The 27,902-nt window shown below is 51.6% G+C and overlaps 8 protein-coding genes across 8 annotated transcripts; 4 read left to right on the top strand and 4 right to left on the bottom strand.

Moving 5' to 3' along the window:
- Positions 1–570: 570 nt before the first annotated feature.
- Positions 571–3,459, top strand: HOO65_020357 (uncharacterized protein; the record flags this gene model as incomplete). The annotated part of the gene is made up of 1 exon (XM_071000042.1): positions 571–3,459. The coding sequence occupies one exon, from the start codon at positions 571–573 to the stop codon at positions 3,457–3,459; it is 2,889 nt and encodes a 962-aa protein (XP_070860995.1).
- A 774-nt stretch (positions 3,460–4,233) lies between these two features.
- Positions 4,234–8,116, top strand: HOO65_020356 (uncharacterized protein; the record flags this gene model as incomplete). Its single annotated transcript, XM_071006316.1, has 3 exons — positions 4,234–5,945; positions 6,501–6,781; positions 6,849–8,116. 3 exons carry the CDS (start codon positions 4,234–4,236, stop codon positions 8,114–8,116), a joined length of 3,261 nt encoding a protein of 1,086 aa, XP_070860994.1.
- A 252-nt stretch (positions 8,117–8,368) lies between these two features.
- HOO65_020355 (von Willebrand factor type A domain-containing protein) lies at positions 8,369–9,223 on the bottom strand (the record flags this gene model as incomplete). Its single annotated transcript, XM_071000041.1, has 1 exon — positions 8,369–9,223. The coding sequence occupies one exon, from the start codon at positions 9,221–9,223 to the stop codon at positions 8,369–8,371; it is 855 nt and encodes a 284-aa protein (XP_070860993.1).
- Positions 9,224–12,535: 3,312 nt separating this feature from the next.
- HOO65_020354 (uncharacterized protein) lies at positions 12,536–14,460 on the bottom strand (the record flags this gene model as incomplete). Its single annotated transcript, XM_071006604.1, has 6 exons — positions 12,536–13,109; positions 13,184–13,677; positions 13,775–13,882; positions 13,961–14,094; positions 14,180–14,237; positions 14,308–14,460. 6 exons carry the CDS (start codon positions 14,458–14,460, stop codon positions 12,536–12,538), a joined length of 1,521 nt encoding a protein of 506 aa, XP_070860992.1.
- A 1,455-nt stretch (positions 14,461–15,915) lies between these two features.
- Positions 15,916–17,763, bottom strand: HOO65_020353 (putative dolichyl pyrophosphate Man9GlcNAc2 alpha-1,3-glucosyltransferase; the record flags this gene model as incomplete). Its single annotated transcript, XM_071000040.1, has 1 exon — positions 15,916–17,763. The coding sequence occupies one exon, from the start codon at positions 17,761–17,763 to the stop codon at positions 15,916–15,918; it is 1,848 nt and encodes a 615-aa protein (XP_070860991.1).
- A 1,045-nt stretch (positions 17,764–18,808) lies between these two features.
- On the top strand, positions 18,809–20,248 carry HOO65_020352 (pH-response regulator protein palC; the record flags this gene model as incomplete). The annotated part of the gene is made up of 1 exon (XM_071000039.1): positions 18,809–20,248. One exon carries the CDS (start codon positions 18,809–18,811, stop codon positions 20,246–20,248), a length of 1,440 nt encoding a protein of 479 aa, XP_070860990.1.
- Positions 20,249–20,416: 168 nt separating this feature from the next.
- Positions 20,417–23,113, bottom strand: HOO65_020351 (putative E3 ubiquitin-protein ligase ARI9; the record flags this gene model as incomplete). The annotated part of the gene is made up of 2 exons (XM_071006450.1): positions 20,417–21,974; positions 22,047–23,113. The coding sequence occupies 2 exons, from the start codon at positions 23,111–23,113 to the stop codon at positions 20,417–20,419; spliced, it is 2,625 nt and encodes an 874-aa protein (XP_070860989.1).
- Positions 23,114–24,682: 1,569 nt separating this feature from the next.
- On the top strand, positions 24,683–25,493 carry HOO65_020350 (uncharacterized protein; the record flags this gene model as incomplete). The annotated part of the gene is made up of 2 exons (XM_071007013.1): positions 24,683–25,286; positions 25,390–25,493. 2 exons carry the CDS (start codon positions 24,683–24,685, stop codon positions 25,491–25,493), a joined length of 708 nt encoding a protein of 235 aa, XP_070860988.1.
- Between the last annotated feature and the right edge of the window lie 2,409 nt (positions 25,494–27,902).

Raw genomic sequence — 27,902 nt, 5'->3', positions numbered from 1 at the left:
CTCTTTACGCCATCATCATTGCATTCTCTCTCTGTCGTTGAGCTAAACCCCAGGAGGTCTTGACCTGTGCTTCTTGAACCTGCCTTGTGCGAAGATCACGCGCTGATCAGTGCCACATACCATACTGCTTCTTACACCTGGAGTGTACAAGCATATCGGCTTTCAAGTACCAAAAAGCAATGTAAGTGTCATTTTTTTTTTTCCTGCCCGAGATAGAAAAACCCCCATTGGTATGTGTCAAACGTCTCATGGTGCTTTATTTTTTGTCCAATGCTGCATCATCTCTGGGACAGCCTCCATGCCGGCATGTATGATCTTCTCCCTGGCGAGGACGATGTGACGTTTCTTCTATTGGCTGGTCTGCAATGCTGTTTCTCAGAATGCCCGCACCCGCCCCATGAATGTTAGCGAACTATGACACCTGCCATATTATCGACCTCCTGTGAACTGAATTACCCCTTTCCAGGCTTCGTCAAATTTCTTGTCTTTTCCTTCATTCTTGCTTCATTTGGCTGACAACTTCAAGTTTTTTTTTCTTTCTTTTTTACCTAGATATATACCCACGCCAAAATGAACCGGTTCAGAACTAAGCGTAAAGGCAAGGACAAGGAGTTGCCAACAATGTCCTTGCCTAAAGTTTCATCAGAAGAGCCCATGCCGTCTCCGTCAGGCTTCAAACTATTCGGCAAAGGGAAAAAGAGCATCGAGGAGCCTAAAGTTGAGGAGTTGGACCTCGACAACGCGCTCCCCTCACAGGATGATTTCCGTACCAGTCTGCTTATGACCGGCCTCTCCGCCAGATTTTCCATGCTTCGTGAGCAGGACGATCCCAACACTAAAATCGGCAAGGCAAGCGATGATAGCGTTCTTTTTTCCAACCGCGCCTCTAGAGGCATGGACTTTATGCTGGGTGGTGGCTTGGGCGATATTGCCGAGGTTGAGTCCATCCGCTCACGGCAATTCGCGCGGATGGGCGAATACCAATCTTCAGATGATGGTGAATCCATAATGAACAGAGGGAAACCCGTCGATGGAAACAACTTGTTCGGTGGACGTCAGAAGATCTACAAGATTTCGCCCTCAGGAACTATGGGCAAGGCCCTGTACGAGGACGATGTCTCTATGTCTGCTTTTCAGCGCTGGAAAATCCAAGAAAAAGAGCGCTTGATGCAAGAGCAAACTGATTCCCAATACGACACATTAGTCACAGAGCCTGAAGAACAAAGGCCACCGTCGCCTCCCAGCTTTGTTCGCAAGCGCTCTGTCAACTCGCCAACTATGTCATCCAATACTATGTCTTCTATCCCGTCTTTGACAATGTCAACGTCAACAACAGCTACATCTCTCTTGTCAGACTCACCAACAGACGTACAGACCACTACATCTGCACCACCAGCCCCGTCAGTCTCACACACTCAATCCCAGCCCGAGTCTCAGTCTCAAGCCCAACCCCAAGCCCAATCCACCGCCGAGAAGTCAGTAGCTCGCACTCGCAGACTGTACGAACAATCATTAAACCAAGAGCTTCACGATCACCAAAACTCGTCGCTGAATCGAATGGACACTCTTGCGCGAAGATTTGGACCACGAACAACTGAGCACCCTATTGGTAACATGCTGATCGACCGCGGCGTTGGCCCTGATCGGAGGCTCTTGGCCAAATCCAGTGCTCCTAATCTCAAAGCTCGTTCCACTAGTGGCAGCTCTGTGCACCCGCCTCTCGATAACACCAAGTCAGATGAACTGAAACCCCCTTTTGGTGCCGTCCCACCTCTCAGTCCCCCCATGAGCGATGCTGGTGAGGTCAAAGCAACAAAACCCGGCCAAACCTATGATGAGTCTCGCTATGCCCAGCGCCAGCTGCAACTAAAACAAGGCCGCTTTACGCCCGCCCAGTCCGAAACAGGCTCTATCAGGTCATCTAGCCACTCCGAGTCTACCACAGCCGATGGTACTGATGGTATCATGCGCAGAATTCCACCAGCTGGCCGCGTTCCAGGCAAACTCGACCCTAATAGGTTGACTTTTTTGGAAGCAGATGAGCCCGAGTTTGATAGAACTCGGTCGCCTTCTGTTGCTAGCACTGCACCTTCACGGCGATCATTTGTTGACCACAGCGATCATCCGGCATTGAGAGACAACCCACCTCTTCCTTCTATGCCTCTTGTCGTCAATACTGCCGCCAACCGGTTTGACCCTATTTCTCCCATCTCAGAGGCCTCGGCTAATACCCCTGGTGGCTCTGGGCTTAGTGGAATGGTTCGCGCTCACCTGAGAAACGATAGCAGCGTATCTTCAGTGTATGATGATGAACCATCGAACGAGCCTTTGGCCCAGGTTAGCCCTCTTGCGGAGGAGCCTATCGAGAATTTTGTCTCGGGAACTGCCACTCCTCAAACAACTACTGATGAATTCGCCAACCAATTAGCGGACCGGGCACGCATTGTTCGTGAGAAGCTCAACTCTTTGAACATGGACGGAGATGGCTCACGGCCTGCCTCGCCTTCCATCCGCAAGGATGTTGCTAGCAGGACCAGCAAGGGTTCTCTTAGAGAACGCAAAAGCATAAAAATGCTCAACATTAGCAACCCTATTAGCGCTACACCAAGCCCTAGTCGGTTCAACTTTGAGGAGGCCGAGACGGCGCTGCCTTCACCTGCCATTGACCACCGGTCCTCTGAGGATGAGGGACCCTCTCTTCACCCTGGCTTGAAGCAATTCCGTCAGGCCCGCCGCGAGATGCAGCGCCACTTGCAAAGCGAGCCCCAGTCGCCTGGACGGACACGGAATCCCAGCCGGCCTCCTGTTTCGTATTACCCTCGCGATTCTGGCGAAATGGGCCAAAGCATAAGCTCTCGTGCTTCTTCCGATATTGAGAGAGACCGCAGTAACTCAGATGCTAGTAGCAGTAGCCGCATGGCACGTCCTACTATGCGCTCTGCCGGAAGCTATACCAATGGAGGCAGACCACAAGTGCCCCCCCCTCAGGGAATGTATGGTAGCCGCGCTAATTCTCCAGGCGATCATAGTACCGCTATGACCACCCATGGTCGTATTGGCGAAGTAACACCGGCTACTCCAGCTTCACCACTGCGTCTTGATGAGTCGATGAGACGTCGTGTTAGCAAGAAGGAGATTTCAGAGCCAACGTTTGTGTCTTCCAGCTCGCGTGTACCTACTGTCACTTTGCCCGAGGGCCAGTCTCGGTCGCGGTCGACGTCAGGGTCTAATAATAAGCTTCGGATCCAGACTTCGTCGCCAGCCGCACCCCCACTGCCTCCTATAAACCCTCGCCGACGGAACATGATGGGCGGGATTATGGGTCGCAAGGAAGAAGAGCCCATGATCACTCCCTACTTCCCTCCTACTCCTATGAGCCCCGAGTATCCATCGAATTCTAGAGAGCCAGTCGATGAGTTTCGTACGATGCCTGGTGGACTTCCTGGTGGCATGTTTTAAATGGCAGAGTACTTACTATAGCTTGTCGTTCTTATATTCTTTTGCGTGGTCTTATTTTGGGTTTAGCTCTATTTTTTGTTTATTTTGCATGGCGCCGGACAGGTCTCCGGGCTGTTTATATCTCTGTTGTTCATTTACTGGTTGTATCTAGGGTATGTTTCCTTTTTCGTGCTTCGCTTATACTTGACCCAATATATCATTCCTTTGGCTTAAAGTTTGTCCGATGTGAAGCAGATGGAGTTAAGGATTAATCAGTGATGCAACAAAGCGTTGCTCTCGAGCGGTAATTTTCGTAGGATTTTTTAGCCGCGATCATAGCGAGTATGTAATACAGCCGCTTCTGACAGGTGATGCCGAGTGTCCACACCTGCCACTCGGTGTTTCGTTGGCTTAAGCTTACGCCGGCGGAATTCCACGCCTAAGCTCCTTCCTTGTTGGGTGAAGAATTCAACGTATTATGCTTAGAGGATGCGACAAGATTTACTAAACCCGGTGTTAATTCTATCAAATGAAGATATTTGCCCTCCTGGTTGGAAATACAGATATACAAAACATAAAGAGTACAAGATGGACTGTTTCGATAGCTCCCTTATTTATAGTCGACAGTTCTACCATCATTATTATATCCATTGGTTTGGTTGATAGACAACTTGATTCTCTCTACCTCTCTTAACTCTGCTATATCTGCCTTGGGAATCAAAGAACCCCCTCCCCCCATCGCCTACTAGACACGTTCACGTCTATAAACTCGACGGAAATACGAATTAAGACCCAATGCGCAGTAACTCGTCTATCGAGCGGGGGAACCCACCACCACGGCGCAAGTCCTGCGCAGCCTGTGTTAAAGCTAAACGCCGCTGCGATCTAGGAGTACCACGTTGCTCGAGATGTAACTTACGCGATTTTGAATGTGTCTATGTTGGGAAGCCAGCTCGCAAGACCCAATCGCCTGAGCCGCAGTCGCTAGCCAAGAGCCTCCCTACCCACCTAAAACCGAACACAACACCGTCGTCTGTCGCTGCAGCAGACTCTGCCTCTACAGCAGGCTCTTCTTCACGCCCGGATCTACAGCAGTCTTTGTACAGGAACTCGGCGGCTCCTCTGCCCGCCACGTCGACGTTCTTGGATGGCGGGGCCAACTACAAGACCAACGACAATCCTCCTATGTATGGCGACCGAACGCCACAGGTCGTCCAGACTTTGCAGTCACCAATACGCTTGGATAGTTTTGATCTGAAAACTCGCGACTATGCACAATATATAGACTCGCTAAACAAGAGTGGCGTAAAGCCATTGACGCCGGCACCCGTATCTGTGCCTACATCCGCATCTGCACCTCTTTCTATACCTGCACGTTCAGCGGCTACCGCCCAGGCCTCTAGCGAGTCTATAGAAGCTGGCCTGAGTGAAGCTGATGTAGCCATGCTAGATTCCATGACTAAAAACGCTTCGTTACAAGACTTTCCCAATGAGTGTCTTTTCAACATGGATGAAATTGAGTCCTTTGTGGCAAGCCATATGACAACCGGAACCCGCTTCAAAGATTCTGAATCATCTTCATTCCCACCCTCCGAACAAGACACATCGCCCTCATCAAGTCCGTATCAAGTACCGGCCGTTATATCCATGCCAATACGTTGGCGTCCGGACGAACGACCGTGTGAAATGCTCTACACGAGGCTGGCTTATGCACACCAAAAGATCCGGGACTCGCCGCGCACCATGGTCCTCACTATGGAAACTCCATGGTGTCACTCACAGCTTTACGCTGGCTCTATGCCGCGTATAATGGAAGACGCTATGTCATCGTGCGCACTGTACATGGCTAAGAACGAGTCCAATTCGACCGTGATCCTCCGCACAATCCGCTCGAGATTGCACTGTATCGTAAAGAGCCTAGTGCCAGCCTCCACGCAGATCGAAGTGCTGGCAAAGGTGCAGGCACTACTGCTCTATAGCATTATTTGCGCCTCCGACAGCGATATCAACATGATGATGGCCGTGGACGAGGCTGTGCCGGTACTGGAGCAGTCTGCAATGGACCTTCTAAACATGATGATTAGAGACGGGCTAATCAGCGAGTCGGTCCAGATCGATCCGTTGTGGACCACATTCCCCGTAGATACGGAAGAGAAGTTTTGGAGGAAATGGATGTTTGTAGAATCGGCACAACGCACGTTCAATATCGTGTTTTTGTTTGCACAGGTGGTTCGCCTGCTCCGGGATCCTATGAGTTTTAACTTGTCCGTAGCGGGAAAGAAGCAGCTCACGCACATTACTGTTTCGGCCGCTCTCTGGGAAGCGCGGGACGTTGAGTCGTTTGTTAAAGAGTGGTCGCGAGAGAGACACGTAGTGGTCAACCACTTTATGATACCCCAGGTCTTGACCAACAATACAAGAGCAGATGACCTCGGCACGTTTGAAAAGATGATTCTCATGGGGCTTATTGGCATAGACCAGTATAAGCTCTGGGCGGCCGAGCAAGGGTCAGTCAATATAGACTAAGAAGGGGGGGTTGGACCTTTTGCAGATCTCGGCTATAATAGGGTTAGGTTAGCGAAACACGAGGGTTATCGTAACACGCTAATGGCTCCGCCTTCTTTGCTTTCTAATATATATTTTTCTTTTTTTTTCAACTAAATACTTGTGACATGTGTTATTTCAACGGGGGAAAGAACAGAATAACAGGGAGAGGGAGGGGTAGCGCAAGATAGACTGGTAGTTGCTTTTTTTGTTGTAAATATACATGAAATTTTTTTTTTTTTCTTGAAATTCGCGAACAACAGCCTGTCTAGTTGATACCTTCTTTTCTTTTCCATTGTTCTCTTTTCATATGTACTTGGTATTCTTCAAGCCACACTTTGCAACCAAGCCATCAATCAACGTCGAGAGATCATTTACCTGTCTTGATTCGTCTGTCAACCAGCCACTAACAACGCAAGCTTGGCGAGCCACTCTTCACTCTTTATGCACGACGCAAGCATAGTAGCCCCACCAGGGGACAACTCAACCCAGCTGAGATTTGCTGATTTCGATGATAGCACGCAGACTCTCGCTCCTGCTTCCTTGCCCGGCTCTCTCTCTTCTGGTAGGGAAGTTGTGGCTGACTCCCACAAAACTGCACCGTCTCTGCCCCAACAACAGCTAAACCTGCCGCCGCCCACAGGCATCGTCATCTTCTCAGGGGGCAGTGCGGCCAACACACTTGTTGACGTGTTTGAGGACGTGAGACAGGCTAATAAAGCTGCCTTGACTTATGTGCTCCCCATTTCAGACAACGGAGGGAGCAGTAGCGAGATCATTCGCGTCTTTGGCGGGCCTGGTGGGTTCACTAGCTAACTGCACTGGAATTCTTGCAAAGTAATTTCCTTCTAACGCTAGCATCCTAGGTATTGGCGATGTTCGCTCTCGCCTCGTCCGGCTAATTCCTGACAACGGCAGCGCGGAAAATAGTGCTCTCAAAGCCCTGTTCAACCATAGGCTGGTTTCAGACTCTGTTGCCGCTGGCCATGAATGGGACAAGTTTCTTGACGGAAGCCATCCTGCCTGGCTGGGCATATCAACCCCAAAGCTGCAGCTGATACGGTCCATTCTCAATAGCTTCAATTTTGAGGCTATTAAACGCACGCGTCCCTCAAGCCGGTTCGACTTTGGCAGCGCCAGCCTGGGAAACATTTTCCTTACGGGCGCGAGACTTTTCACGGGTAGTTTTGAGGCGGCTATTTATCTGCTCTCGTCAATATGCTCAGTGCCTGCCAGTGTGGATGTAGTGCCCGCGCTAAACACCAATTTTGCCCACCACATTGCTGCGGGTCTTGCCGACGGAAGCGTCATAGTGGGCCAAAATAATATTTCCCATCCTGGCGAGCCGACTGCCATCACCTTAACATGCCAGGCTGGGGATGACGAGGATCCCTTGACGCCCAACAATGGAATGGCTCCGGTTCAGGAAGAGACAGCCGCCCACGAGGAAGAGGCCGAGGCTGAGGACGCCAACCTTCCAGGCTCGCTGCCGGCTCTTCGAAAAGCGGCGATTGCATTCTCCAAGGAGCACGAGGAGGACTTGCCAGCACGGATCCAGCGCCTGTGGTATATCAACCCATACGGCCAAGAAATCCGCATCTCAGTAAACCCTCGTGTTTTGGATGCGCTTGCGGGGTGTGGGACTGTAATCTTTAGCATTGGCTCGTTGTTCACGTCCATTATTCCCAGTTTGGTGCTCAAGGGAGTGGGCCATGCACTCTCCCGGTCAGACATTCGGAACAAGGTCCTAATTCTGAATGCAACAGTTGACCGGGAGGTGGGGCCCTCAAGCAATCCCTATACAGCGGTGGACTTCGTCCGAACTGTTGCTGAGGCGTGCGGCCAATCAATGAGGCCAGGGCTCCAGATTGGCGACGATCTGTATAGCCAGTTTGTCACACACCTGATCTACCTGGACTGCCCGTCGTCGCCCAAAGTGGACCGGCAGCAGCTGGCATGTATGGGAATTGAGACCATCCGACTCTATGGACGCCAGGGCAAAACGGAGGGTACTCTACGTTACGATAGCAATGGGCTGGCTCAGGCACTGAAGGCAATTGTGGGGACTACGGAGTCAGGACATGACCGGAGGAGAAGAAACACAATGGGTGGGTCGACAGGGAGGCATGTATAGATGGGGGTGGTTTATTATTGAGGTAGGACTGGAGGTGTATTAATTTGCGGGCGGATGTGCATGCAAGGTTTCATTCTTCATATCTATGAACGTATTAAAAGCTATGTCTGCGGTGCCGGATTTTGCTGACATCTGATGCGATGCATAGTTGGCATTGAGCGAGACATGGCTACACAAAACTTTTGGGGGGGTTTCGTCACCCCCCGTTCGTTCCCTTTGGCCTGGCCAATTTTTCTGTGGGCATGCCATCTATCATGATCGTAGCGCGCGCTGCGCTGCTCTTTTCACTAGACGAATATACCTGGCCCGTAGATTTGGAGTCTTAACATACATGGTGACGGTGCGATTGTCTGGCCTGTGGGTGCTAGTAGAGTCATTCCGTCTTGTGACGGGGGCAAAGGCTGTGACAAGGCCAGTCATGCGATCCTTGACGAGGCCACCTGACAGAACCACACCGCCGTCGCCAACTCCCAGACTAACCAGATTGCAAACAACGGCGGCGTGGTTGCCGAAGAAGGGATGTGCACGCACGTCGTAGCGACTGGGTTTCCGCACGCCATGGCCGAGTGTGACTCCCCAAAATCCCACCTCGGCCTGCTGGGCGTCGACTCCTGGGGCAACCTCGCCGGGCATTCTGGCGCTGTGGGGAGCTTGCGGGACACTGTTGGCCGGCCGCACGGAGCCGTGGGCAGCAGGCGACACCCAGATGGCGTGGGCGCGCGGATCGGCGTCCTTTTCAAGCAGCACGGAGCACATGCGGCCGGTGTAGCGGCCGTGGCCGCGAGCGACCATGCGCGGGAAATGCCACGACTGAGCCTCGCGCGACACAGGGTGCCAGGCAGTCACTAACACGCTGTGCAAGTCGCAGACGGGATGGTCGTGGACTGTGGTCATGACGAGGGCAGCCACGCGGCGAGGGCCCCGCGGCGTTTGCACCCGCATGCCGCGGCGGAGGTGGCGCAGGGGCAGCTTGTTCCCGGAGGCGAGGGTGACCAGGCTGGAGCTTGCGAAGCAGGCGGCGCCGGGCGTGGTGATGGTGGAAGAGGAAGATGTGGTGGTTGAGGCGGTGGGAGTGGGGCCGTTGTGGGGCCGTCTTGAAGGGCGCATTTTGGGAGTGTGTGAGTTGGTGGGAGGGTTGGGGGGAGAGGGCCTGGGGGAAGGCGATTGGTGGTGGCGAGAGTGGGATGGGGGGGATTGGAGGCGGGGGGAGCGTTTGGGGGAGAAGGGCGAGAAGGGGAAGAAGCGTAGGAGTGAGCAGGAGAGCAAGAAGACGAAGACGGAGACGACGAGCAAGAAATAGAGGAGGGAGAAGAAGGAGAATAAGAAGGAGAAGAGCAAGGAGAGCGGCCAGAGGCTGTAGTAGTATGGTGCGCAGTGCGAGGAAATGAGGTGTAGCAAGCGTGCTTTAAGTGATGGTCAAGCCTGTTGGCGGGGCAGTTACCAGATATATGTTCATGCATTGCGGCGAAAGAAAAGGGGGATTGCCTCTTTTTTTTTTTTTTTTTTTTTTTTTTTTTTCTTATTTTCTTATTTTCCCTTTTTTATCTTGAGAAGCTCAGACTTTTGCAGCAATTTCTTCTCTGCCTGGAGCACACACACACACCAAGAGGCTTTTATTGTTTTTTTTTTTTTTTTTCGCGCTCTTGGTTTATGCCTACTCCTTGGAGAACATTCCAGCTCGTCTTGCGTTTTGATGAATTCGTTTTACCTCACTTGGTCCTGGCGTTTTTACGCTTTTTATTCCTTGTCAAAAGCCATGCCCTCAAGGAGAAATGGAGCCGGTTCTAGATTAGGACAAGTCTGAACAGCCTAGACAGTCGGTCTTAAACAGGGCAGGGCAGGGTAGGGCAGACTCTGCAGAGAGAGTCCCTGGCAGAAAGTCCTGGAGACCTCTTAGCCTCCTATTCGCCAAGAATCAGAGCTTTTCAACAGGAGGCAAAAGCAATGGCCAAAGCTTTTGTTTTATTGGTGCTGTGCCTCGATAGGAGGGAGACACAAAGGATAAGGAGATGGCTGCTCGTATGAGGCAAAGACCTGGCTCCTTTGAGGGAGGTTTTGCGGCTTTTGTATGGCTGTGAAATCAGGGTCAGCTTGAGGGCTAGCAGCTAAAGGAGCAGATGACGACGGGAGTCGTAGACGATCTAAGGCAGCTTAGGAATTCAGGACAGCGACAGTTGACATACGAAGAGGAACCATGCGGAGCAGGGGGCACGAGGACAGACAGCAAACAGGGGACAGGCAGAGAAGAGCACAACAATTGGCAGCAGAAGCGGACAGAGAAGAGGAAAGAAATGAAGAAGGAGAGGTCGGCACAGACGCACATGCAAACAGCAGTCTGGGATAGAACACAGTCCCGAGCACTCTCTTATTATATATAGAGTGTATGGCGGACTGGGCTGTGGACTGTGGACTGTGGATGACGACTGATGGCTGCGGACTGTGAGCCTTCTGGGCCGGGACTGGTCGCCTTCCACCCAGCGGGCGCCAAAGACGCGCGCAGTTCCCTTCTCGTCACGGCTGCTGCACATTATTCTGGCTCATACGCCCGGCCGCGGGGCTCTTACTGCCAACGTTTTGATCGCCGTGCTACGCTCAGCACTTCTGACCTTCCTCCTGGTATGTGTGATCTGGACAGCATGCCCGCCCCCCCCCCCCCCCCCCCCCCCCATGCAATCCGCTTCTTTCGTCCCCAGCTGCGACAACCCGTCATCCCGCCCGGATTGAGCGTATCTCATGTTGCATGATATATCCTGAGCCAATCAAACCAGGAAACCGGGGGGGGGGGGGGGCGTCTGCAAAGCCTTCGTAATGCCTGCCTAATAATGCCCTGTCCGATCTTGCTGCTTGGACTGTTCATGAGACCTTGCGAGCGCAAATCCCAGGGCTGTCCCGCAGCCATTCGCCATCTGCTGCACTGCAAACCTGTAACGCCAAATCTAAGTCTACTTAGTCCCTTACTGTCAGTACTTTCGCTAGTTACATGGTGGATGCATCATATGTGCGTATATTACCCATCATATTACGTATCCCATGGCCAATAGCACACTGCTGCTTCCTCTGCGGCAAGATTAGGATAGGGCGGGCATATAGTATACTAGTAGTCGTGCTATTGGGCTGTTCCCTCCCCCTAAACATCCCTGTCAGATCCTGCCTCTGCTCTGTGGGTGCATGGCGGCCATGCCCTCGGTCATCTGGCCATGCACTCAACCTTGCTTGCCACACAGGCTTCATTCAGCCAGGCCGAATCGAACACACAATGTGTTGGATGAGCTGTAGCCCTGCCCGGATTTTTCGGAGCATCGCATCCGACTGAAAAAGAGGGGTAGTCCAATCAGCCAGCAAAGCGCCTTCCCGCCCGGCGCTCTTAAAACAGCCTGCTTGTCTTGATTCTCGTATCGTCGCCGCTCTTGCTGCTACTGTCCCTCACGCTCATGCTCTTATATTGCAGCTAGCCTCTGCCGTCTGCGAACCCGTTCGTATATGCAACCAGCCCAAATCACGATGAAGACGAAGACGGCCTTTGACTCTTCGTGTCAGCGTGCTTGCCTCCAGCAGCCCTGTCTGCACTTAAACGACAGACAGTCTTCCTGCGTCTGACGTGGTTCATGCTGTGGCTACCAGAGGTTGAGTCGGCTGTCTCACATGATGTAGCTGTCACATGTATCCGTGAACTGGCTGCTATAATCTTTTATCGCCCTTTTCCCAACCTTAATTATCGCCCGAGTTATCGCCCGAAACGGCTAGCGAGAACAGCCCCTTTGTTGCAATTAATGCTGACTATCCCTGGACACGGCTACAGCCATCGCTGTGTTCGAAGGTCAAGGCACAGGATATGGCGTATGCCTCGTACAACCAGGGTGAGTATAGGTATAGGTGGTAGAGCGTAGATAGTCAACAATTGCCTGCCAAGGGAAGAGTGAGATTAGGTGCTGCTTTTCCAGGCGTTAGAGCATTGAGCTCCTGCTTTCAGTTAGTTGTCTTCTCCAGGCTTACTATATAACGCATTGCAGGGGGTGCTGCTAAAACTTAGGCGTGTCGCCCGACTTTGTACCTCGGAAAAGACAAAGCAGCCTAGCTGGCGCTTTAAGTAGCGATGCGTGGCCCCCAACGTCACTGTTTCGTCTGTTCTTCTATACTCACTTTGCCCAGACAAGCAGATGAACTTACCAGGCAAACCCCCCGAATCAAGGAAGCTGGCGGATGCCAAAGCCTATAACGAAGCGACATCGCCATTTGACATTCGACATCCGCTCGCTAGCTACCCACCCCATGGCTCAGCTGCAGGGCGCTAGTAACCTAACCTAACCTAACCTTGCCTTGCCTTGTACGACGAGTTTTGAGCAAATCAACCTGATATTAAAGCTAAAGCTACACGAAACCAATGTAATAAATAATGGACACCCCTCCCCCGCTCATGCTCTAGTGCTTCAAAGGGCGGTATTCTATCTCCTCGCCTATCCCAAACGAAAATGACCGGTTAGCATCGCTGCAGCTACTCTGGCCCGAGTCGCTGCACTCGGGAAGCATCGATCTGGCAGTCGAAGGCTCGGCATCCGCCCTCCCAAAATCCAAGGCTGGCGGGTCTCGGGCCGCCCCAAGACCAGCAGTCGGCGACTCATCCACAGCGGCAGCAACGGTGATGGTAGGAATTACAGGCACTGTATTGGATGGATTGCAGGCCCCCAGCTCTTCGGGCCTAGCGGGCTGTGATGTACCAGGGAGCTCTGGGGTCGCCACGGTCGATATCGGCAGCTCAGAAGGAATCATAGCGTGAGCCTGGTGCGGGGGGCTGACTTGCGAGGAAATGCTCTGTTGATGTTGGTGCTGCATTTGGTGCTGCATTGGGTATGTGTTCTGGGGATATGCGTATCCGTGACCAGACATGTGGATTGGAGAGTATGTGTGGTGCGACGAGGCATGCTGGTGCTGAGAGCCAGCCCAAATGCCGCCATGGGGCTGGCTGTAGGGGTCGGCGTTGTTGTTGTTGTTGTTACTATAGACGGCCCATTGTCAGCGTCTGAGCAACAAGAGATTAACCATAGGAAACCAGAGGACTACTCTACTTACTAGTACATTGCTTCGCCCGCAGCCCCTTGTGGGACCATATAGCTAGGTTCCATGGCTGGGCTGATTTTGTGCGCCGCTAGTGGAGACATGGACTTGAGATCATTCAGGTCTGAGCCTATCGCTGTTGATTCACGCTGGGTGCTGGCGGCCATGACCCATGACCGGGGCCACCCCTGAAGATTGCTACTCCCATGACGACGTCCGCAGAGATAGAGCAAGATTGCGCCAATGACAACTGCGACAGAGCCGATGGAAATACCAGCGATAGCACCAGCCGAGATCTTGGATGAGGATGAGTTTGAGCTCGAAGAGCCCGGGGAGTCATCGAAGGACGAAGAGGGGGCCGAAGAAGAGGAAGATGAGGTTTCGGACGGAAAGGAGCCCGTGGCTGTCGACGTTGACTCGGACGGCCAGTCGTCGCCGGGAAGAAGTTGGTAAGGCGCCGTTTTAGCGAGTTGATAGTAGTGCTCAAAGCTCCATTCATCAGAGCTATTCTATAGAGAGAGAGTGGCAGTTAGCAAGCGGCGCAGCAGTAACCACGATTGTAGCAAGAGAGACAAAGCAAAATGTCGAGGACAGACAAAGACATACTGGGTTAATTATGCCCACCATCTGCTGGTGGCTGCAGGAGTCGGGAGCCCCGCAGTAGTAGAAGATGGGCTCAGTCGTGTCGTTGATGCGGATCTGGTAGACAGGGGGCTACATTGCACGTTAGAGTGATGCGACAATACGCGGGCGCAGAGCCATAGCTGTCGAAGCAAGGGCCGTGATACTTACGTTGCTGGTATCTGTCACATATTGGGTGCCACTGTAAAAGCCCGTAGCACCAACGTTGGCGAGCTCATATGGAATGCAGGCTTGGGTCTCGGCGCCTCTAATGATAGAGTGAACCTGCGGGGAAAAAACCCATTCTTGAAAGAACATAGACTGTTAGCGCATGCATGGCTGGCCATGGCAAAACAGGGGGCATTGCCATCAAGAACTACCACCACTTACTGACGTAGTCTCCAACCTTCGCATACGTGACATTAGGCCTCATGACATGAGAACCATTCTGCCGCCCAAGAGATCTTAGCACTAGGAAAAATCAAGACGGAAAGCTATCGTTTCGGGTATCGACTGACCTCTCCAACAAGTACTGTGTGGGTAGCTGCAGCCTCGGATGTTGTGCCAGAGGCTGTAGCCGTAGCCGAAGTTTCTGTCGCCTTGGCATCGGAGTCCGCCTGTGCAGCAACGGTAGCAAAGGCCGCCGCCAGAAGGAACCAGGACGGCTTCATATTTGGACGTATTACTCTGCTCACTCTACGGGGATAGCGAGAAGAAAAGGAAAAAGAAGAGGACGAGGAAGGAGAGGACGAAGGGCAGGAAGAGCAGGAAGAGGAAGAGCAGGAAGAAGATGACGGAGCGGGCGCAGAGGGGCGGTGAGAAAACGGAAGGAAAAGAAGAGAAGAAAAGAGGAGAAGGAGGAAAAGAAAAGAAAAGAAACAGAAGATAAAACCAGAAACAACAAAAAGGAATAAAAGGCGTAAAGCATAAAAACAAGGAATGCTTCATGAAAGAGACCACAACTCTATCCCCACCGGACAGCCCACAGCCTAAATTAGAGCTGCTATATTGATCTTCCAACAGCAAACCAGGTATTTACCCACCGGTAGACCCTCTCCTTTGGATTCATCACACGCAGAAGCCCGGGACAGTACGCGATGATGAAAGGGACAAGGGACTGGAGGCGTTTACCTCCCGCCACCCTATCTTCTCCTCCTTCTATTTCCTTTTTCTTTGTACCTCGGGCTCAAAGAAAGTCGCTAACTCCATGTAGTCCAGCTAACGAGTACCCATGTCTTGGCAGATGTAGACTGTGTGACGAGTGAAAATGAAATCTCCTTCATCGAGGATGCTCTTTCCACAAGTCCATGTCTTCAAAGAGCGGCTGCTTAAGTAGCCAGGCTGACGATGTGTCTCACGCCACACAGTACATTCCATCTACACTGCCAAGCGTGTTGTCTTTCAGTGTTTTCTTTTTTCTTTTTTCTTTTTTTTCTTACCTCCTCTTTAGCCTACCTGACCTATGTATGTAGCCAAAGCATAATAAGCTGGGTTTGGTCATATCAGCACACGACGGGATAGGCCAGCCAGCTCGTTGATAGCACGCATGGGGCGAGAGAAAGAAAGGAAAAATACCCCAAGACCCCGTCCGCTTGTTCACCAAAGAGAACATCGCCCGCTTACTGAGGTCTTCAAATTACGACCAGCCCCACAAAACTGCCATGTCATTAGCCCATGCTCCAGTTGTACAAGCACTCTTATTATAGGGCATCGTTAGGATCCACTTATAGCTAGCCAATCACGAAAGGCCTCGCTATCAAGCCGAGCCACCAACAAAGAAAGCCCCCCCCCCCCCCTTTTAGAGGCCAACATTCTAAGGGTCCTCTGAAAGCATGGCCATCGGGTTTACATATGGGTGGGGTGGTGGGTGCCGCTGAGAGAATATACACAACTCTGTAAGACCCATGTCTTCACCAGAGAAATGAAACAAGGAATGAAAAAGAAAAAAAAAACAAGGGACTCAGACTGCCCCAAAAAGCAGAGTCCGGCATGTGACGACCCCGAGCAGGGCAAGCAAAATAAATAAAAACAGACTCCATCAAAGGAGAAACAAGCAACCCCCAACGCCAATATCAATTCGCCTGCACCTTTCCATAGACTCTGTCCTTCTTGTCTCCCCCCCCCCTTCACTTTGTCTTAGTCTTGGCTGGTTTGCCACCAAACAGGCCTGCTTCCATCACCAACCGCACCATACACCACAGGTAGCAGATCCCAAAGCCCACCGCACCAACACCAACATTAGCAACCGTCCACAGATCCGGCTTGCCCAGCGGCGGCTCGACAAACATCTCCACCCCATGCCACAGCAAGATGAAAGCGTAGAACAGAGCGTGCATCGTGTTGACTGCCAGCCGCAGCCACCCCCTCGACTGCTGCCCGTGCTCGAGAGTATGTTCAAAGATGGCCGGCACGGGCACGCCCACCAGGTATGCCCAGACCAGCGTCATCACAGCATAGGGCATGCCCAGGTCAACGCGTTTAAGCAGCGGAAACAGCGTCCACGCGCCTAGAATATTGGCAAAGCCAACCCATGCCCGCGTGTCAGCCCGCAACCCATGCTTCCCAGCCAAAAGGAGCGTCATGGGCATCAAAGGAAGCAGCACGCTCTTCTCGTGCACCTGATAGCTAAACAGGAAAAACCCCCAGGCCGACGCAGCAAAGGCATACGGAAGGAGAGTTTTACGGGGGTATAAAAACAGCACAATGTTGGCGGGCAGGATAGATGCTAATGTAGCTAGCAGTGATGCCTTTTGCAGCAAGGCAGGGGGCAGGTGCTTGAGCTTCACCACCACATTAGCAGCACACCAAAAGTTGGCAACCTTGTCCTCAAACAGACCGCGAGCAAAGGGGAATACACGATGGATCATCTGGACCAGCTGTTGCACAACAGGATAGTACGCAGCCTCGCGGTCCAGCATATCATCCAGGAACGTAAAGATAGGCAATGGCACTGGCGGCCCATCAAAGTCCGGCCGAGCATCAAGACCTGCTGCAGCATCATGCAGGGCTCCTAGGACGATAGGCAGCACAAGCAGTGTAAATGCCACGGCCGTTACAGCTGCGATTGAAAAAAGACGGCCTGGGTTGATGGCGGGGAAGACACAGCTGCCGAGCAAGAACGAGAACACGGGGAGTGCATAATACAGAGCCATCTGTTTAAAGCCCAATGCAGCAACGAAAAACACTGCCGCCCAGAGGTACCGGTTGGCTAGCATGCTAGACATACTGGCCACAACAAAGCCCAGCATCACGGTGTTGTACTGGAAGTGGGCGTGGTCAATCAAGATCGTCGCAGGCTGCAGCATAATGGCTGCCAGCGCAACGGACGACGACCAGACAGTGACATTGCTGAGGTGGCTGTAGCGGTTGATAAACACCACAAGAGCTGGCACATAGACCAGGTACTCGCTAACCAATACAGTCGCGCGCATAAAAACCTTAAGGCCGGCGTCATGCAAGCCACGCGACGAGAACAGTGCAAACCATGAGGGGTCTATGGCATTACCAATAGCGCCGCACAGCCAGCTATGATAGGCCGTCAGTGGTGGGTAATCCAGGCCCCACCACTGCAAGTCGTGAAAGTACCATTGGGATATGGGCAGATGCAATGTAAGTTCCATCCAGTGCCGCTGGGCCTCGTAGTCGCCAAACATGGGCGGCTTCTGGAAGCCCGAGTAGCCCCAGAGGCCGACAGCAAGACGGAAAAGCCCGGCAGCCATGAGAGTCAATGGGAGTATTTCCCATGATGACATGCCCGACCGCGCGGGCCAGAAAAATGAGGCCAGCGGAAAGGTCGGTGCCTTTCCATATGTATCCGATGACGACGACGATGACGACGACGAGGTATTGGTTGACGGTAATTTCGAGTGAGATGTTGACGAGGAAGACGCTGGTCGTTGGGAGCTTGGAGACGGCGAAGGAGAGCTTCCTTTGAGCCGGCGTCGCGGCTTGCTGGAAGCCGGTGATGATGCCATTATTCTTCGTTGTGACGAGTTGCAGTTAGTGAGATTTTGTAGGCAGCAATCAAGCCAATGATTGCTTGATGGTCGAACCAAGAGCTACACGTAACAATTTCACAGCGGTATGCACACATTGTGTGTGCAAATCGCAGCAGGAAGGAAATATTTGATTATGTAATCATGATTACGTAACATGTATGGCACATAGCTCTCGCAAGCTAAGAAAACCTAAGGGCGCAGTAATACAGGGCCAGCGCTCTGGACATGGTTTAATGCCCCGAATCATTGACGCTGCATCGAGCTAGTAACAGTAACACGTCGCATACACAGAAACCAAAAGTCAAATGAAGTATCTCGTCTAAATATGGCAAACTCTCAGCTACCCAGGAAGTCATAGGAGCCGGCGTCTTCCCCTCTCTCCCCGAATACCTTACCAGTGATATGGCACCCTTGCTCCTCATTTTCTAACCTGACGCTAGACTTTTCCTGGTGCAGTGTGGCCTGGCCCTGCAGCCAGACTCCAACTTTGACCGTCTATATTCGAGCCTGCTTGGCCACTATCCATGCTCACATCACTACCTAACCTGCTCTCTGCACTCAAATTCATCTACAAATTTCTCACCCTATGTGTGGCTATCCTGCTGTCCCAGACATGTTTATGCCTAGTTTTCACTTGTTGCTGTGTACCACGCTTTTCATCAGAGGTACAACAGCATAATACTGGAAATAAATACGAAGGGCGATTTTTCTAGTCACCACATGTCATCTGAAATTGTCTGCAAAGACAATAAAAAAGCTCTTGTCGTCATACTCTGGACAGAGACACACAACGTGTGGCTTCCAAGTAGCACATCAGACATAGGGCTTTAAACCCTTATCCACAAAGGGTCATTAACCCTATACCAAATGCCAAGGAGCTCCTGAAGCTCCTGCTTCCAAGACTTCAATGTCTCGCACTCACAGCTCATCAAACACGAACTCAAAAGCTCCAGTCTCCAAGCCCCAATCTCCCAGATAGTCCACATCTCCCCCATTCATACGCTCTCCTACCATCTCCGAGATGCCCTTTCAATTCACCCTTCCTACCACTTCTGCCGTCTCCTTAACTTCCAGTATAAACTGCCTTTCTCACCCTTCGCTGTCTATTACTGCCACCACTTACCGTGGAGTTGTCCGTGATGTCCTCAAAACTCATAAACGCCTGCCTGCTAGTGAGAGAGCACATCATGTGGGTGTCGTCGTCGCTGCACTAACAAACTACCTGCCGTATCTGCTAGCTCTGGATGCCGGACTTAACGCCCACCGTGGCCCGATGCCGCCCGTCAACGTGGTCATGGCTACTATTCCCCTGTTCTCGTGGCGTCCATCACTTTCGGACAGCCCCGTCCCTGGCCGCGAAATCTCTCGCGTGCAGGTGTCGGGCCTTGACGACGAAATCGCCTTTGTCATGACCACGCTGGCCAGCTGCTACACGCTGCAGGCCCGCTCGGCGCTATACCCGCTCTACACTACCACCGGACTTGTGCCAACTTCTGAGGTGCGTACAGGTGCCATTCAGACTGCAACGCGACATTTACTAGACGCTGCTTCTGCATGTACGTATCTAGCAGAGCGAACCGACGGTGGATCTCCCACTTCAGCCACCCCGGCCTCTGTATGCTTAGACGTCACGCCGGCAACCGCTCGTGCCCTAGCTGCGCTAGGCCTGGCAGAGGCCACACTACTAGCTGTTATGAAAGACGACCCATATCCTGCCGCTGTAGCGCAGGACCGCCACATGGATGACCGTGAATGGATGTACAAGGCTCCTGATATTCCCAAGGTCCGGGCCCACCTCTTTGCCCGTCTCTGTCTCGCAGCTGCTGATCACGCTTCGCGCGCTTCTGCTCTTCTCCAAACTGCCGCAACCATTAGCGGGTCTAAGCCTAACTCCGATCTAGTGCGATACATCTCAGGCTTACGCCAAAGCAGCAGGGCCAAGGCGTGTCGCTTCTTTGGTATTGATGCAGATCTTGGTGGGCAGGCAGGCAATTCTATTGGCTGGCTCAATGCAGGCTTGCAGGAGCTAGGGGTAGACGCTAGGAGCATTATGAAAAAGAGCAATGGCGGCAGTAGCAGTGGCTTTGGTAAGCTCCGGCGTGAATGGGCTGAGAAGCGAGAGGACCGCCGTGTGGAAAAGGAGGCAGGGTGGGGTGTTGATGGCGGCTGCATTGAAGAGACAAGAGTCATCCAGATGCTCCATGAGAAGTGGACCAAGGTCAACGATACCATGCTCACACAGGCCATTCCAACACCAGGCTCGCTCCTTGCCCAGATGCCCTCGGGACGCGAGATCCATGTAGTCAAGCCGTATGTCGTGCCGCAGCTGGAGCCAGCAGTTCTAGAGAACATGCGAGCGCCTCCGGACCACACAGAGACCTTCGCATCCCAGGAAAACGATGCAAGCTCGGAGGATGATATGATAGATGAAAGGGAAGGTTCTGGAAGAGCTTACTACTAAGCGCTGAGTAGGCAAAGAACGGAGCTCTCGTGTTAAGCGTATCGGGCATCAGCTAGTGTGCCCTGGGCCTCTAATGCATAGTATAGCGTGCAGTGTGTATGATTATCCTTTTTATCTGTTAATCCGCACCCCCTTCCCTATTCTTCTCCCTCCCCCCTTATCTATCTATCAGTCGCTTGTCACCTTGTGAAATGCTTCTAGCAGACTCTGTAATATCCACCAGCAATCACTCTCTTTCTCTTGTTCCTGCAAAAGCACCTCGATATTGACGTCATCCACCTTCTCATCCTCTTCAAAGTCCTCCAGCAGATCTCCCATCTCGTTTTTCTCCATGTTCTCTCTGGCCCTTAGCAATCTCCTTCTCTCTGTCATCACGAGCTCTGTCCACTGCCGGGTCGCCGTTTCAAGACTCTCCAACTCTTCAGCTCTTTGTCCAAAGCTATCCTCCAACCTCCGCCGGCGCACGTCGTTTGCTTCTTCTCTTAGAGCCTGCTTCTCATCCACCTCGAACTGCAATGCCTCTTCTTTCCCAGCCCTCCACGCCTGCCACTGGCGATACCCAAGCTCGTGCTTTGCACTGTACTCCGCCATAGCCGTGCTCACCAGCACGTCTGCATTGCTGTGGCTCTGGTAAAAATTTCGCAACTTCTCGTCATAATCATCTGCGAGCCTTTTTGCATGCGCAGCACGCTCCTCCATCTCGGAATCTAGCTGCTGGCGCAATTCCCGCAGCCTGCCCGCCCCTTCTGCTTCTACAGATTCTTTGTCGACGGCATTGCGGACTTCCATTAGCCTTTGCGCTTCTGTAGCTTCTTCCTTGAGCGCTTTCATAGCCTCGCCATGGTCCCTAGCCATCTGTGCTATTTGCATCTCACCTAAGGCCTCCATTGCCACATTGTATATGACAAAGTTCTCCTCGACCTGGTTCTGCCGAGCCAGCTCTGCCGTCTTTCGCCTGGCATATTCGATTCTACGGCGGTCTTTCTCTAGACGCGCGTGCTCCTGGCGTAGTAGCTCCGCCTTGCGGGCCTCTTCTCGCTCAAACTCTTCGATCTGAGCTAATGCTTGGCGTAGTTCTTCGGCTTCGACAGCTTCAGCAGCCTCGCGCTGTTGCCTTTCACGTGTTCTCACCGCTGCATCTTCCTTAACACGACTGAGATCAGCCATTGAACAGCCACACGAGCGCCAGCGCTGGCCACACACATAGCAAAACTGCGCGCCACAACGACACGTCATATGCTGGCAGGCTTCGCGGTGCTCCACCATCGCACGGCAGTCAATGCACCGCTTCCATCCCATTTCGCCAGCTAACACCGTCATCTGCTCCAGGTCCTGGTCGGCTGGGCAATCTCCCTGGCCATGGTGCGGGCCTCGGCACAGAGTGCAGGTACGGTGGCCAGCATTGCAGGTTGCCCTGCGCTCGGCTAGATTGATACTGGGCGGCGCGATGAAAAGCCCACAGCTGGTTTGGCTGCAGTAGACCCGCTCAGATACAGGCACATTCCACTCATTGCTCCGTGCTTGAACGGTGCGACGCAGGCTGGCCGAGCAGTAGCGCTTGATGAGCTTGAAGTCGATTGTGTTGAGGCAACATTTTGGCGGCCATTGGGCTTCGTTGGTTGTGCAGGCTTCGATTAGGCGCTCGAAACATTCGAAGCAGTAGTTGTGGCACGTGACTCGAACGGTGACCCGGGAATCAAAGTCATCTAGACAGGACACGCATTCACTAAATAACTAGTAAGAATGTGTGCAGCAATCTCTTGAAAAGCAGGGGAGTGGATGCCTGTTGCTCACTTACACTTGAACTGCGGCTGCCTTTTTTTTCTTCTTGTTTGCTACCTTTGCCTCTCTTATCTTGACTGACTCCCTTTTCTGTAGCTCTACCTTCTCCTGCCTCTCCTTAACTCGCTGCTCCTGGATCTCTCGTACGCGGTCCCAGATCTTCTCGTCTGTGTTCTGTGGGATTTGGTTAGGGTCTGGAGCACCTGTCGCGGGCTTCCGTCTGTACAGTGTACGCAAAAGTCCCTTGGCCGCACCGGTCATGCTACTTTCCCCTGCCGGGGGATCAGCCCATAAAGAAGAGTTTGCAGCATGAACAACAAGGCGCGCAAAAGCTCGCCGCCGTTTCTTTTGCTCGGTTTTGCTCCCGGGTAGGTGTGATCCGTTATCAACCTCGGAGAAGGTTAAGTCTTCGGTGCTAGAATTGGAGAGCGAGGCTTGGCTAGAATTTCTCTGTGATGCGGATTTTCCGTGACCAGACTTCTCGCTAGCCGTTATGGAGATTGTATTCTTGGACATTTCCTCAGGCAATATAATCGGCAAGTAAGGCTCGTCTGTCTTCTTTAGTCGCTGTCTCTCAGCCAAAGCTGCTGCTTCTGCCGCTGCAGCAGCCTCTGCTTTCTTAGCCTGTTCAGCTTCATCCTTTGCCTTTTCTTCGGCGGCCCGAGCCATGATGTTCTTGTTCGCAATCTCTGCCAACTCTGCCACCGCAGCTGGACAGCCCTCAGAGACGTTGTATAGTGCTAGTGGTGGCTCAATATTCACCCATTTCCGGCCCTGGTCTAGATCTTCGGTGAGCTCAGCGAGAATAGTTGCGGTCGACCTCTCTGCCGCCTTGCCCTTGCCCTTGTCTTTGATGTCGGAGAATTGCACCTCTATGTGCCAGTTTTTGTCGTCGCCAAAACCAAGAAGCCCATCATAGTACTCGAATGGATCAGTGTATTGGGCTCTAAATTTAGGCGTCTGTTGTTCTTTGGACGTCACAGAGGAGTCCGATTGCAGAGGAAGAGGCTCTATTGGAGAGCAAGGCGAAGAGGAAACCGAGTGGATAGCATCCTCAGTATGGAGCATAAGAATCTGGGTCATCGCGAAGGGGAGTGCAGACCTCGATCACTTGGAAAAGATCCAGGTACTTCAAATCAAAGATATGTCGTTGGTGGAAGAGTTATAGGAGGATACAAGAACAAAATCAGACAACGAGAGACTGTGAGATCGATAAACATATTAAACGGTGGGATTTACAGACTAACATGCCGATAGCGCCCCCAACAGCCACTCAGCCAAAACAGACATTATCATTTTCATTTAAACCTCTGATAATTCCTGTCCTGCACTTACTGCCGCACTGCTGTCTCAGCCTTGCCTAATAACTGCCTAAATATATTCTTAGTACTTGCTATATTGCACATCGGAATATGTAAAGCTCGCCATGTTCAACTCTAAAGGAAGCGAGTGTGCCTTGGCTTAACCCGCAAAGCCGACACGTGCTAACATCATGTAGCTGAGTCGCCCAGATTATCTAGCTGGCTTAGGCCATAGCGTACAAAAACAGGGCTAATCCAGGTTCAAGGTTGCCCGGCCACTGTGATGCTATATGTAACGCCCATTAAGCAGAGGCTCAAATAATCCCTCGAGGTGGCGTCAGTGGAAGAAAGGAATGAGGGGGCAGCAAAGAAAGCCTAGGCGGAGTTATAGTGTTACCGATCATAAACTTTCTGCCCAAAGGCACACATGGGGAACCGAGGAAGCAAAATATGCCATGTCGTGCCGTGTCGTTGTGGGTTATTAACCCTAACAACAGTCTCCCCATCGTACCGACTAATGCTTCGGAGCCGTGAAGTAAATGTGGGGCGCTTGATACATTCCACCGGGATCCCAGTCACGAAGCAAAATTAAGACAAGTCGGAATGTGATAGAACACCCGATCATATATGGAAGGAACAAAGAATTTACATCTGCTTTAGGCAGTTATCTGCTCTAGGCAGTTATGTGCATTTCTCTCTCTTTATTTGGTAACTGCCCCCAAGATTCTTCACCCAAAGTCACGTGTCATTCATCTACCATCACTCAACATCAAAGAATTGACGTAGACGTCAGTCCAGACAATGAGAACGTCACTTGGGCAATAGGCTTAAACAATGAAGGCTGTTGGCTCGGTAAATGCCTTTTTCCCTTCCTTTGTTCTCAGTTTCACCCACATGACAAAGAAATCTTCAAGCTTGGCTAGTGTCGCTTTGCTACTCTTTGTTCTCGTCTCAGTCATGATACAAAGAATATCCACCAGCTTCACTATGCTACAACAACATATGCTCCACCCTTCAGTACTATATTTCTTTGTCCTATTGTGAGATCCCACGATGAGACAGGCAGCATTGTATCGAATAAAGAAGCCTCGCTGCGATGATGGTATATATATACAGGAGCAGCCGCTGTCACAGCCCAACAGCTTGGTCGGTTCTTGTTTGCCATTGCCGCCTTGATCACAGCCTTTCCACCACCTTCCGCTCCTCTCTGCCGTTGTTGTCTATCCTCATCTACTCGTTTCTTAGCTTGCCGTCTATCTATCATTTACCAAGAGCAGCTGCCAGTTAGTCCTTCCTATACCCCCCATTGCTTTGCCAGATTACTCTTCTTAGGATCGCCAGACTACTCACCATGTGCATCTACGAAGCTCACCAGTGCTCCCGCTGCCCTTCCACACAGCCAGTACTTGTGTCTCCCTGTCGCTTTGGCATCGTTCGCGGTCCCCGCAGCTGCCATGAGCAGCAAACCCAAGGCATGCAATGCCCTCGTGGCTTCCTTTGCTCTACTTGCCGCCAGCCTCCACGCCCCAACGGTTTTGAGCAGATCACCAAGATCGTCACAGAGATTCGCAGACATCAGTTAAGACCAGAGTGCCGTCCACGTCACAGCCGCTTTGTCACCCTAGATAAACAGCTCACCCGCTCCGACAACAACCACGAAAAGGGACTACCCACTCCTAGTCTACAGGGACTTTGTGCAACTAGCGCTACTTCAGATGCTTCTGTTTTTGATATGGATATTGCTAATAAAACTGCTTCTCCGCCCCAGTGGCTCACTAACTATCTTCATAGCCTTGAAACGGCCAAGATTACGTGGTCAGAAAAACGCACCATGTCCCTCAGCTCAATCATAAGCACGGACAACTCGCCAGTGGAACCTGACTTCAAGGTCGACCTTCAGCCAATCCCAGCCTCAAAGCCTGAAAGCCTGATGGAACCCAGGGCTCATACCACTGGTAAGTTTTAATTACTATACTAACTGCTTTCAACACCAAATCCAAGGGATGAAGCTGACCGTAACTTGCAGTACCGCTCTCAACATTAACTACATGTTCCCAGCTACTAAGCCAAGTATCAAGGCCACTGGGGCTAAGAACCGGGTGACTTCTCCTCGCATCAAAGGCAAGTTCTTCTTAATTCTGGAGTTTATCCGTGTGGGATGAAAACGAAGGAGGGGGAGAGATGCTAGCTAGCTCATCACTTATGTGGGAGCCAGGGGCTCAACTATGAATGCTTGTGTGCTTTTGATTATCTTGTTGACTTTGTTTTTCTAGCTGTTTTACTTATGGCCATTATTATCATCTGTTTTCTTGACCTGTTTGTTTTCGTACTTACAATAGCTGAATATTTCAGTCTATGTGTGCACCTGTGTAACCAACGTTACCTACTGCTGTTGATTTACTTGCGCTGAATCTACTTTATTAAACCCAAATCAAAAACCTGGCGTTCCAGTCAATAAGCGTGTATGTCTACCGTAGTTGAAATCAGCCAATTATCGAATACTTATCCTATCATCTACTTACACAGGTATCAGGCCTCAGGATACACTGTCTATACCCGCTTACTTGTACATATACATGTCCATACACATTCACACAGTCACAGCATACGCTTCATATGTGTACTTTTACAAGACAAGCTGTCCGTTGAGTGTTGGATATCCCCGCCACCTGCCGCATTCCAGAATCTCTGCAGAAGAATAGCGAGCATCTGTTGCATCTTGGCCGCCGTCGGTCACCACCCGCATCTACTCCCGTGCATTATTAGCAAGGGCAATAGCATTTCCATCTTATATAGGCGCGTCCATGCTGCCCAAGCACGCGGCACCTCGACGCCGGTGCAAATACCCTTCATCAGCCACCGCCACATCTCACATCTCCAAACAACCGCCACTCAGCCCACAGCTCAGAGGCCGCAGCACAAAATGGGTTGGTTAGGCGATAGGCCCAGTTGTTTGTGTCCCCTACAGGCCATCGCTTGTGGACCACATGACACCTAGCCATCGAGGTCTCTCCCATAGCCAAGTGTCAAAAACAAGGCCATCAAGCAGGCATAGCAAGCTCTTTTTTTTTCGCCACATGCCTGCTTCAAACCAGTTGACTTTTGCATACTTGGCAAGGCAAAGAGACACACGTGTCTTGTGTGGCTGTCTAGCTTTCTGGTTGCGTGCCTCTCTCTTTCTCTAGCGCACTGTCGGACCAGCATCCTTTGCCATGTTACATGTCTCCATTCCCCCATAGCCCTCGTTCTTGGTCCAATTGCCGCGAGCCTTCAAGCTCTCTATTCTCACTTACTCGTCTCTTCCACCATTAATAACTGAATGCAGTTAAGTTTCTCTGGCGACCCGCTGCCGCTGTCTTCCTGGACAGAAATATATGAGGAGATAGAAGACACAAAGCAGCCCAAACTGGGCAGAAGAAGCAAAAGGGCTTTTTGCTGCTGCCACGGCGTACAAGTCGGTGAATTATGCCACAGCCTGGGAACAGAATTTAATGATTCTGGAAACACTACATGGAGGAGCAAGAAACACAAGGCAGTCAATCAAGTGATCATCAATGGGGGAAACGGCTACCAGATAGAGAGCTACAGCACAAAGACATGTTCTGTGGTTATATGCACGATATGTACGAGGAGTGAGTGCGTATGTTTGTCGGCTGTGCCTCTGTGATAGGATATGGCCTTGCTTTACCCCTTCTTTCTCTTCTTCTTATTCTTATTCTTCCCCTTCCTCTTCTTCAGCTCTTAACGCTGAAACATATTCTTGCACACAGCCAAAGTCCCTTATCTGCTGTCACCCTCCAGTATATGTTTTCTCCTCACAAAATAGTCCCCCAGCCCTCCGGCAAGCTGCAGGTGTGCCCAACAAGCTGCAGGTCTTTTTCGTCCTTTTTTCCTTCTTCTTATTCTTTCGTTTTCTCTCTCCTTAGCCCTCCTACTGTTTGCCTCTTTCACCTGCGTTGTGTTTCCACACATCTTGTTCCAACCCATCTCGTTTCAACCCATCAATACACCGACTGTGCTTTGTTGTCTGGTTGGCAACGTCATGCCCGCCCTGATACAGCTAGTTGAAAAGCACCACACATACTGGTTCACACAGACTGGTTTACACAAGCTGGCCTACTGACCTCCTCTGTACCAGCAGCCCCTCTCTCGCCTTGGCTAGCCCAACGCGATCCAAGGCTCACTATAAACCATGGTCTCATGTACCACTATCTCCATGTACTTACACCCGTCTGCCTTGTAACCATGTGCGACTGTCAATTAACATGTCGCACTTTTGCCCAAGTCAGTTGTACTAGTAACAGCACTTTCTCGGCTCAATGCTGCTGCAATTCATAGATAAAGGCAGTGATAAATACATCACTAGCCACTTTGTGCCATAAAGCAAAATACATAGAGCACAAGCTAGGCCGCAATGACTTGGTCCTCGGTCCACCCGAATTCAGCTTTGATTTCACAGATAAATGCACACACTCAGACTTGCCTCTTTGCTTTTTATGCCGAGCCAAGTCAGCCCAGCATATTTTCTGTGACACCTTAGGTTCTTGCAGGCTGGGCAACTCTAGTCTTTG

This window comes from Ceratocystis lukuohia, assembly GCF_044167205.1.
Source record: "Ceratocystis lukuohia strain C4212 chromosome Unknown Supercontig2_pilon, whole genome shotgun sequence".
Taxonomy (NCBI): domain Eukaryota; kingdom Fungi; phylum Ascomycota; class Sordariomycetes; order Microascales; family Ceratocystidaceae; genus Ceratocystis; species Ceratocystis lukuohia.
The sequence above is the reverse complement of the archived record's forward strand: the minus strand, read 5'-3'. Positions and strand labels throughout refer to the sequence as shown.